Genomic DNA, 11,845 nt, shown 5'->3' with positions numbered 1-11,845 from the left:
GGGACACAGGTATTGAAAGGGCTGTATTGTAACAACAATGTAAAAATAATAATAATAATACATTGAGAATAAATTGTAGGCTACAAGATAGTAATATTTTGGCCAACAACAAGGTGTTTACATTGTTGGGAAACGATTCATTACAAAAACACACCATCCATTTCACCCACACACACGCTGAATGCTCTCTGAGACTACTCGAAGCACACAGACTATGGACTCGGTAGACTCTCATCACAGAATCCAGAACGCATCAGAATCAGAGCTGCACGAGCTACACGGCTCCTCAGAGAATCCACTGTGTGTGTGTGTGTGTGTGTGTGTGTGTGTGTGTGTGTGTGTGTGTGTGTGTGTGTGTGTGTGTGTGTGTGTGTGTGTGTGTGTGTGAAAGAGAGAGAGCCAGATACACCCCTCCTACTCACCATAGCAGTGCTGGAACCACCGTAGCTTACACAAGCTGACACTAAATTCTGTCCTCAGTCAAAGACTCAGTGGTGCGCCCTGATGAGATTGTTGTATTGAAGGTTTTCTGTTCGTCGGTGGTTTTAAAGTCTCGAGCATGTAGCTTACACGGCTGGTTTTTTTACTCAAATGTGTAGGCTATGTCTTGCTGTGAAATTCCCTTGCAGTTATTGAAGTAAAAGAATAAATGTTCAATTAAATGTTCAACTGAATTTACAAATCTGCATGTATGACAAAAACTACATTCCAGAGTACACACTCCAGACCCCCAGCCCTCCAGTGGCCAAAATCCTGATATACTTCAGTTACGTTACTATAAAGTAGGTTTTGGCTACCCAAGCTAGTTGATATAGTCCGCGTCACCTACGTATGGATAAACATAATAATGATGCACCTTTTTCCTTTTCAATAATTTATCACGTAAAGAAGAAGACTCAAAGCGAATTATTATAGTTAAGAAAGTGAAGAATAAATGGACATTACTGAAACAAGAACTTTCTGAATCCAGCTTTTTTTCTGCGGAGACGTCTGTCACGTCTTTAATCAAACGGTGACATCTAGTGGAATTTTAGCAGAATAACAACACCTCATTCAGCCTCGATCTCGCAAAATACTGACAAAGCATGTAGTTCAGCTCACTTAGTTCACTCAGCTGATGTCCCTGAATTTTGTTCGTGTGATGTCTATAAAAGCTATAAACCGTGCAATAGCTCAAATATCCACACGTGAGCAATAATCAAGACTGTGGTTCGAATTATTCACGTAGACTTATTTGTGTGTGCATGACATGACTACAAACATGATATCAGGGTTGCATTTATTCAAGATAAGACAGATGCAAAAGAGATATGATCCTAGTTAGGCAATACACACGTCTCCTGAATTTCTTTGAGGTCCTCAAAAACACACAAACACACAAAGCTGCCACATCTCTCTTCCTTTACAGTTTTCTGAATACGATATCAGCCAGAGAGAAATTACAACAAATGTACAAAATACATTTAAAGCACAATGTAAACTCTAACATGTCTGTTTTAATGTGTGTGTGTGTGTGTGTGTGTGTGTGTGTGTGTGTGTGTGTGTGTGTGTGTGTGTGTGTGTGTGTGTGAACGTGCATGCATTGTACCCATTGAATGATGGTCTGCTGTCCCAGGTACTGGGATGCTGTGGTGGGCGGGGCTTCAGTTTCCATGGAGATTAGTGGCCTGGACGAGATACCCAGCACTGCCAGAGCACGAGGCAACATGTGACATTCAGGAATCTTCTGATTTGCATTTAGGTGTGTCTGTTGCTTACGTGTTATCAGCCCATGCATGTGTGCATATGTCCACATATGTATGTATGTGGGAGGGGTAGGCGTGTCTGGAGACAGCTTTGACAGCCATTTAATCTCTGCCACTATTGTCACGACTCTACACACACACACACACACACACACACACACACACACACACACACACACACACACACACAATCAATAATCAGACTGAGAAAAACATGCACATCAATTTGCATATGTATTGAGGATTCATTTGCATATGCTCCTGGATTCCATTTGCATATAAATGCAGGAGCAACTTCGAATGGCCAACAGCTTAAGCCCTTAGTTTTGTTTTGTATTTAATAACCAGGAAATAGAGACAATTAGTATCGTGCATCGAAGTCAGGAGGACTTTTTGAAGGTGACCTTTAACTTCTTAGCCTCCAACCCCCAGAAGCTCCGCCCATCTTCTTCCATCTGATTCGACCAATGTGGGCCGACCAGCAGCCTGCCACTCACATTCCGCAAACCAATCAGTGAAAGGTGGTGGGTGACACGAGGGAAACCAGGAGGAAAGACAGTCAATGTGCTGGTGTGTTCTCTTCTCGCTAAACTCACTTTCCACTTTTAAAGCTCCCCAGCCCTCATGTCCATAAATCTATCCGACCATTACTACTGTAAGTAATGCACGTAACTGGTCCTTGTCCTTCAACCAATAAACACACCAGAATAATCTTTTTTCGCTTCTGTGGACCTAAGAACAATAGCACCACCTACAGGTCAAACGAAAACGTGTCTAAAACTGGTTGATGTGACGCTGTCTCTAGTTGTAGATTCACACAACCGACCTGGCGAGAGAGTTTGGACATGTGGCACACACTAAACTGCCCTCTTGATTAGATTTATCTTACATATGGAATATTTGTTTCCAGACCGCAATGTCTAGATTCATGAACACGAAGATGTCTAGAACACACCGACCCTATAAATGTAGAAGATATAATGCATGGAGGACCATAGCACTGCAGTGAGTACCTTTATTACACGTAGCCTAGCTAACATCCTTAATGAGCTGCGTATTTATATGTTTCTCGGAATGTCACGGTGAAACCGCCATCACACATTTATGAAATATAAAATAATTGGCCTATATGTGCAGCCCCTGACTCCTCTCTCTCGGGCGCGTGCGTGTTTATGTTAGCCTGCGTCCACGTGCGCTTGTGTGTGTGTGTGTGTGTGTGTGTGTGTGTTATTCTCTCGCCTTGCTAACGTCATATGTTGAACTTGTGTCTTGTGTTTGTATTTAAGTGTGCGTGTTGCCGGTGTCTTTTGTCAGTCGTTATGTCGTTGGTGTCACGATGTTTTGCTACTAGCGCTATCACTTCACATAAAGCTAGCCTTATTTAACTGGGCTCTTAGTTTCGGCATCTTGTTCGCACTATTTACTCTAACGTAACATAAATAATTAAAACAGAAACAAGGCTGTCTACTGGCGACCCTAGCCCCCTTACTGAACTGTCTCCAAGTGACTGCATGTTTAACACTCCTAGATCTACCGCACGAGGTGGAGGTCTCGTGAGTCTTTACAAATCATTTAAAATACTGTTTATCATCTGCTGGAGGTACAGTCACTCGAGCTGATCATGTCCTGTATTCTGTGCCCTAGCGTATAGACCTCCTAAATATAACAAGGACTTCATTCAGGAACTCTCTTTTCTATCAGACACGTTGTCTAGCTCCGATAAAGTCCTGCTTCTCTGTGAGTTTAACATCCCTGTATGCTGTCCTTCTAAACCTCTGGCTACACAATCCAGGAAGCCTGAGCAACATGTGGGAGAGATCTACTTTCTGAACCTGGAATGTCCCCCTCTGTTAAAATCTAGAAGTGTCAAAGTGAAGTCACAACCTTATGGCTAAACAGCACAAGTTTGTACACTCATAGTAGTGCAGAATGGAAATGGAAGAAAGATCGACTTCAAATTTCATATAAATTCGTAAAGAATGTCTAAAGAATTATCAACATGGCCTCAAAGAAGTTAGAGCAAGCTACTTTTCTAGCATCATTGCTAGTCACTCTCACAGTCCAAAAGTCCCGTTCAATACGATAAATACAGTATTACACTCCACTATACCTCCCACCTTCGAAGCTACTGCTGAAACGTAATAATTTTGTGAGGTGTTTTACTTCTAAAATTGATAGTCTGCGTTCACTAACAGGTTATTTGGCCCATGACCCCTTCACTTGACCCCCTACCTATTTATGTCAGTTTGTGCCTTTATCACTGTTTGATCTGACTGAGCTAATGCTGCGCATGAAACTGCCTGGATGTGCTTCCTACATCACTCCACAAAGGTGTTCTGTCATCTATTGTCCCTAGTTTTCAGATAACAATAAATAGCAGTCTTAATAGTGGAGTCCCTTTTTTTAAACATGCAGTAGTGCAGCATCTTCTGAAGCTTAAACCTGGCTTAAATACCGCAGTTTTAGAGAATTTTTGACCAATTTCTTTTTGGCAAAGGTTTTAGAGACAACTTCATCAACTTGATTCTTTTGTAAAGCAACATAACATTCTGGACAGGTATCAGGCAGGTTTTAGGGCTCACCATAGCAACTGAGTCAGCTCTTCTTAAGGTTCTAAATTACTTTTTAGTCATTTTATTTCTTAGTGAAATTTTAGTGCAATTTAAATTCTTTTAGACCCAAGTGCAGCCTTTGACAGCATCGACCATGCCATTCTGCTAGATCGCCTGAAGTATGGTGTCTGTATAGAAGGAGTAGCACTAAAGTGGTTTGCCTCTTATTTAGAGAATTGAACCTTCTCGGTTAAGTTGGGTGAATCCGCCTCCTCTTCAGCACCTGTTGCTTGTGGTGTACCACAGGGATCTATTCTGGGACCTGTCCTTTTTTCTTTATATATGCTCCCTCTTGGGTCTATCTTTCGAAAATATAATATCTTTTACCATTGCTATGCAGATGACACAGATATAGCTTCCACTAAACCCACACAAAAACTGCTCTTTACAGCTCACGTTGGATTGTTTGAGGGACATTGAGTGCTGGATGTCTAAGAACTTCCTCATGTTAAACCAAGAAAAACGTACATTATGATTTTTAGAAATCCTGACTGTTAGTGTGTTAGCCAATGACTTGGAAGCTTTGAAAAAAATGTGCATGATCATGTAAAAACTCTTGGTTTCAACTTTGACTCTAACCTAAACATCCAGAAACAAATCAGCACAATGGTTAGAGGAAGTTTTTTTTATTAGTTTAGAAACATAGCTAAGCTTAAAAGCATCTTGTTTTAAAGACATGAAAAGCGCTTATCCACGCTTTTATTTCCTGACTTGTTTACTGCAATTCACTTTACCTGGTATCTCTCAGTCGAGCCTATCACGTCTCCAGCTGGTCCAAAATGCAGCTGCACGTCTCCTGACCCGTATAAAAGGGACAGTATCATCCCTGTACTGGCATCATTGCACTGGCTCCCAGTAAAATTCAGGGTTATTGTTTTTAAAGCCCTTCATGGCTTGGCTACGAGTTACATCACAAATCTTCACTTTCACGTTTAGACGCTCCTCTAACCAGTGGTGTTTAGATTGGTTAAAGGTCAAAGTTGACTGGGCTTTTTCTGTAGTGACTCCAAGATTTTGGAATAATCTTCTGTTTAATAAGGAATCAGCCACAGTAGATATATTAAATCTAGATATATTAAATCTAATTTAAAATCTACTTATTCTCACAGGCCTTTGAGTCCTGAGTGATTTCTTTGCCATTAGTTGTTTTGGCCTTTGTCATCATGTTCTCTATCTCTGTGTTATATTGCTAGTGTTTTTAGGGATTTTTCTCAATATCTTGTTATGCCTAGTTTAATTTTTTATATGTTTAGGTATTTTAGGTGTGTGTTATTATATCTATCGTTCAGCACTTTGGTCGGCACTTGATGTCACTTAAATGTGCTGTAGAAATAAAGATGACGTAACATGTTGAATGGCAGGCATAAGGTGAAGTGAGGACGTGTCTCAGTGACGTCAGCATGGCAACAGTGACACGGCTTCCTTTTATTATTGACCTTGACCCAAATGCTTTGATCCCTTTCTATTCTAGAATGATTCCTATACACTTCAGTGCATTCCAGAACTGTGCAATATCAGTACTGACGTTCCAAATATACAACTTCCAGTATACATGCAAGCTTATTATATACTTCTTTATATTAAGTGTCCTCACATAGTATTCTGACACGTTCAGTTATTTTTAGATTTGTGTAGGTGTTTATGAAATCACGGTATTCACACGATTGCACAACTATTGCAGGTCATTCTTTACTTTACCTTTACATAGATGGTTTTCCCGTGTGTTTTGTTGCAAAGCGACTGCCATTGAAATATATTACCGAATTTTGGCACGTTCGTCCTTTAGCCATTTTCTAACCATAATTGTGACTGCTTTGTCCGCTAGATGGGGCTATTGAACTTTCATTCAGAGAACATGCGCCAACATTTTAATTCGTGACAGGTTAGAAAGCCTTCCTCTGCAGATGGAAACTTCTAGTGGAATCTCAAACCAGGGAGAACTGGACTCCAGCTGAGTCTGGTGACCCCCCCCCCCCCCCCCCCCCAAACATATCTAATGAAATGTGTTGAGAGAAGTTGAATAAAGTGAGTCCGAGCTCACTATAATGCAAATAATCTGAAGGCCTTGTTTGATAAAAAAAAAAAAACAGGATGATAATCCATCTTAAATTACGTATCAGATGAGCTAATACAGAAGTACTTTCTCTTTCTATTTCTCCTAAATGGAGCGACCAGATTATCTGCTGATGCGTTTATGAGAGGAATGGTAATAATCAGAAGAGCAACTTGGACTTTCAGAGTTCCTTTAATAATAAGACATCTTACAGTAAAAACAAAACACTACTAACAAATAATGCTTATTATTATGTACGCAAAAATATTAAAATGCAAAATGAATATGCATTTGACCAACATCTAATATTACTGCACTGCTTTACTGAAATTGCTAAATTCAAAGAAACTGTTGACTTATGTCATTAATTACTTATTTTCAGGTGGTTTATTCAAGTCAGCCCAATGTTCATTTACATATAAATTAGTACAAAGTCTTGAGAGAAGCATCAACAATACAGCATTTTAAATCGTTTTACAGTACTGTTCTCAATTCAAACTATTACATTCTACAGACTAAACAAATGTGGCACAAACTGCATTTCCTAAAGTCCAGAAAAAAAGCCCATTTGATTTAGTCGTTTTTTAAAACTGATGACTGACTGAAATGAAACACGATGTCTGCATGGCAGGCAGATATCATCCCGTGGTAGTGCTTTCTGTACCGGCATGTGCTTACATGGATGCATGTGAGGATCGGTCACCTTCCTCCATCCACCCTCTCATATACTGAAAGGATACAGCTGCAAATAGTCCCTGACGTTGGTGCTGACGGGCAGGGTTTCCAGGCTGTCTCGTCCATACGTGCGCACCACGGCCCTGCGTGACAGCTCCTGGAGGGTCTGGGGAGAGTTCCCCCGGTAAGGTCTGCGGAGGCTCCTCTTGGACGAGGAGATGTAGAAGGCCAGCAGGGCGAAGAGGCAGGGGAAGACGTGTCTGCTGCCGTCCAGCGCGAACCCCTCGTCGCCCAGCAGCACGCGCACGCTGGTGGGACCCTCCGCAGACTGGTAGCTCAGCGTGAAGAAGACGTCGATCTGCGTGCTGTCGCGGATGAGGAAGGTGCCCGAGGGGAGGGCGGACAGGCGGGCGTGCGCCTCGTCCACGTCCATCGCTCCGGAGTAGAAGCCGCTGTGCTCCAGGTACCGCATGGTGCGGGCCACCACCACGCACTCCTGCTCGCGGCGGAAGGGACGAAAGTGGGTCGGGGGAGAGGGCTGGGCGGCCGGGACGTCGGTGGGGTTCAGGGGGTCCTGAGGTACGGCGGCGTGGTCCGGGTCATTGTGATGCACCATTCTAGTGCAGGGTTGCCATGACTCCAGCTCATGTAGGCACAGCGGTCAGCGCACTTAAGTGAAGACAGAAAACACAAAGCCATTTAACTCAGAGGAGTGGGGAGGAGGTGTTTCCTCAATTCTGAACACATCTGATCATATGTAAAAGCAACAAATGTGGGTTTTTTTTCCTCGCTCAAAAGAAAAAAAAAATCACATATTAAAACATGCAAAAACAGTCACTGGACAGCTGGCAGTTATTCAGAAGGTAGTTAGTGCTGTCATTTTCACAGATTATAAGAAAACCATTTTAAAGCAATAAAAAATATAAACGTTGAAGAACTTACCCAGGTGCACACTGCCAGTCGATTGCTGCTTTAAAAGAATTCGGTGTAAACACAATTCAAATACTCGGTTTGCTGTGAACATCAACGGAGTCACATAAGCGTCTCAAATCCGAGACGATCCGTTTCAGAGCGAGTCCTGCAGAATTAGCGCAACGCTCGTTGGTGTCGTTGGCTCGTTGGTTAAGCGCCTTTCCTGTCGTTTCCCGAATGGAATCCACTTTTCACGATCATGATGTCAATTGAATATAAGAATTCTCTCTGCGTTATTACAACTCTGACGAGAACACGGCGATCTGAGAAAATGAAAGTGAAAGTAACTGAATTGAATCGCTTATAAGGAATTCTGGATCGCTTCGTTGACCTATAGTTATACTTCATGAATCTGCAAAAAAATCGTTTTGTTTTCAAGTTATGTTTTGCCATCAGTAATATGTTGACCACAGTGAATTAAGGTCTCGAATGACAGACCTAATTCAGTATATCTTAACAAAATTTCATCTTGACTCAACTATATTTTATGCAGTGCTTGCGGGCTTAAATTTTATAGTCACGTAATAATAATAATTGTAATAGTTCGATAATTCCTTGAACGTTCTAATGTGGAATTCAACTTATAGCTTTAAGTTATGCTAATAAACGTATGAAAACCATACCGCTCATTTTACAAAGCCAATGTCTTGCCATTGGAAGTTCGCACAAAAAGCGATCCAAGTTTTAAGACGATAAAGCTGTTTCTCTGCTCTGTGGGAGGTCATGTCTTGTAAGCTGAATGTATCATGACTATGAACACACCTATAAACCCCTGTCAAACAGGGAAAACCTTTTTAATTTGGCATGCGTCAAATATACGGATCTTCTCAATCCTCTCCGAAATGCGAGCACGCGCGAGCGCGCACAACTCTTTTACTTTAACTCATCCGCCAGTTACTCTAAATCACGTGATCATCAGCTAGCGGTTAATCTCATGACAATGTTAAAGTTTATGCTCACTTCACCCGCCTCCACTCCAAGACCTCTGCTATCTGTCCCGCGCTCTGTCTATCAAACAAGGGGGCAGGGGTTCGGTTTTTTGTGCATGGAAAACTTCGTAAAATAACAAATTTCGCAGAAATGAAGAAGGGCATTTCCTTACAGGCTGCTGTACAATATAGCATAAAAAACCCTCAAATGCATGTCAAGTGAATTAACGTTGTAAGTATATATATAGATTGTGTCATGTCAGACCTCACCGTGACCTGTCAGTCATGTCCTTGTTTTCATTATCTGTGCGCTTTTTTGTTTCAGTTGTCAGACTTTGTTGTTTGTTACTCCACCCTTCATTATTGATCTCGTGTGTGTCTAGTTTAGTTCCTTGGTTATCTAAATGTTTCACTTTTCATTTGCTGATTATTGTACATAGCCCCAGCGTCTACTGGGCGGTACAGATTATTGTACATAGCCCCAGCGTCTACTGGGCGGTACTGATTATTGTACATAGCCCCGGCGTCTACTGGGCGGTACAGATTATTGTACATAGCCCCAGCGTCTACTGGGCGGTACTGATTATTGTACATAGCCCCGGCGTCTACTGGGCGGTACTGATTATTGTACATAGCCCCGGCGTCTACTGGGCGGTACTGATTATTGTACATAGCCCCGGCGTCTACTGGGCGGTACTGATTATTGTACATAGCCCCGGCGTTTACTGGGCGGTACAGATGATTGTACATAGCCCCGGCGTCTACTGGGCGGTACTGATTATTGTACATAGACCCGGCGTCTACTGGGCGGTACTGATTATTGTACATAGCCCCGGCGTCTACTGGGCGGTACTGATTATTGTACATAGCCCCGGCGTTTACTGGGCGGTACAGATGATTGTACATAGCCCCGGCGTCTACTGGGCGGTACTGATTATTGTACATAGACCCGGCGTCTACTGGGCGGTACTGATTATTGTACATAGCCCCGGCGTCTACTGGGCGGTACTGATTATTGTACATAGCCCCGGCGTCTACTGGGCGGTACTGATTATTGTACATAGACCCGGCGTCTACTGGGCGGTACTGATTATTGTACATAGCCCCGGCGTTTACTGGGCGGTACTGATTATTGTACATAGACCCGGCGTCTACTGGGCGGTACTGATTATTGTACATAGCCCCGGCGTTTACTGGGCGGTACAGATGATTGTACATAGCCCCGGCGTCTACTGGGCGGTACTGATTATTGTACATAGACCCGGCGTCTACTGGGCGGTACTGATTATTGTACATAGACCCGGCGTCTACTGGGCGGTACTGATTATTGTACATAGACCCGGCGTCTACTGGGTGGTACTGATTATTGTACATAGCCCCGGCGTCTACTGGGCGGTACTGATTATTGTACATAGCCCCGGCGTCTACTGGGCGGTACTGATTATTGTACATAGACCCGGCGTCTACTGGGCGGTACTGATTATTGTACATAGACCCGGCGTCTACTGGGCGGTACTGATTATTGTACATAGACCCGGCGTCTACTGGGCGGTAGAGAATAATCAGTAATGGAAGGACACAGTGAGAGAGTGAGACACTGGACAGTTTGTCCACTGGGACAGACCTCCAGCTGATTCGCCATCAGATTTGTCCCTGTTCCAGCAGCATAAGGCCAGAGACAGCAGATCCCCTGACTGTGTGGGTGCACCAGTGTCTCGTCGTCCACATCTCTTCGTTTTGGTCACTTTGTGGAATGAGACCACAGCTAAGAACCAAGAGTGTGCCTGTGTTGACCAACGCTACAGGGTGGAGCAGCCTGTAGCGCAAAATGTGTTAAGACAGAATGATCATGCAGAAAAACCCCTGAGAGGGGAATGTGTCTGTATGTGTTCTTCCAGGGTCTCGTAGGCTCTTGTGGAAGTGGCTGTCCCATCAGCCATCCCATCTGCCCTGGACACCGCCACCGTGCTTACAGCACACCCAGATCCTCTGGATCCCATGGACCCACCGCTGGACATCACCACTGTGCCTCCTAGTTCTGCCACTCAGTGTTACCCCCCCTGTCTGGCCCTTCTTGGTATTGCCTGGTAGCCCTTCTGTTTATTGTGGGCCTTTTTTGTCTTTCTATGGTTCTTTGTTTTTGCCCTCCGTGGTCTCTGGTTTCATTTTTGCTTGTGTTGTTATGCCCGTTTCCTCTGGGTCCTGTTTGTTACTATGTCTTATGCACCTTTGTTCATTCTGGACTGTTACGTCTGGCCCCATCCCCCGCTGTCAGTCAAGCCCTTGTTTTCGTGTTCCATGTACTTTTATTATTATTATTGTCACACCTCGTTGTTCGTAACTCTTCCCTTCATTATTGGTCTCATGTGTGTTTAATTTAGTTCTGTGTATTTAAACCCTGTATGTTTCACTTGTCATTTTCTGGTTATTGTACGTAGCCCCATGTTTAGCGTTGTTTATCCCTACTCTCTGTTCTAGTTTTTGTTTGTTTGTTTCAGACTGCTCTGAAAATATGAACCTGGACTGTGTTAAGGACCCTGAGGATGGATTTTCAAAATAAATCTTGCTCTTCTCAGCACATTTGTCCACCTTGCAATTGCTCCATAACACTCTCGGCGTTAGAGGTAGACAGACCCTGACATATAAGCCAAAGGCATCAAGCCCTCCGATCCACATTAGGAAATCAGTGAGGAGATAACAAAACTTTCCTGTTTCTCTCAGAACTACAGTGAGCCAAAATCATAGTTCAAGTTCTATTATAGAATAGGTGAGGAGTCAGTTAAAGTTTGACGAGGCCCGGGACAGGTGCGCGGGGGACAGCCTGGGGTATGGCCACCCCCCTGTGAAAGGACACGCTGC

The 11,845-nt window shown here is 43.3% G+C and overlaps 1 protein-coding gene and 1 long non-coding RNA gene across 4 annotated transcripts; one reads left to right on the top strand and one right to left on the bottom strand.

The window, feature by feature from the left end:
* The first annotated feature begins 2,550 nt into the window (after positions 1 to 2,550).
* Positions 2,551 to 11,562, top strand: LOC143491238 (uncharacterized). Of its 2 annotated transcripts, none has more exons than XR_013125143.1 (2): positions 2,551 to 2,750; positions 10,885 to 11,562. It is a non-coding gene; the product is annotated as an uncharacterized LOC143491238 (long non-coding RNA). The 2 variants fall into 2 exon arrangements; XR_013125145.1 differs by lacking the exon at positions 2,551 to 2,750 and adding an exon at positions 8,973 to 9,218.
* Positions 6,617 to 9,010, bottom strand: socs1b (suppressor of cytokine signaling 1b). Of its 2 annotated transcripts, none has more exons than XM_076990063.1 (3): positions 8,681 to 9,010; positions 8,028 to 8,320; positions 6,617 to 7,754 (listed from the first exon to the last, which is right to left on the bottom strand). In XM_076990063.1, the coding sequence occupies exon 3, from the start codon at positions 7,699 to 7,701 to the stop codon at positions 7,132 to 7,134; it is 570 nt and encodes a 189-aa protein (XP_076846178.1). In that variant the 5' UTR covers positions 7,702 to 7,754; positions 8,028 to 8,320; positions 8,681 to 9,010; the 3' UTR covers positions 6,617 to 7,131. The 2 variants fall into 2 exon arrangements, with proteins under 2 accessions (XP_076846178.1, XP_076846179.1); XM_076990064.1 differs by having other exon boundaries at positions 8,820 to 9,010.
* Positions 11,563 to 11,845: the final 283 nt, after the last annotated feature.

The sequence above is a fragment of the Brachyhypopomus gauderio genome, unplaced genomic scaffold, assembly GCF_052324685.1.
Source record: "Brachyhypopomus gauderio isolate BG-103 unplaced genomic scaffold, BGAUD_0.2 sc72, whole genome shotgun sequence".
NCBI lineage: Eukaryota > Metazoa > Chordata > Actinopteri > Gymnotiformes > Hypopomidae > Brachyhypopomus > Brachyhypopomus gauderio.
The sequence above is the reverse complement of the archived record's forward strand: the minus strand, read 5'-3'. Positions and strand labels throughout refer to the sequence as shown.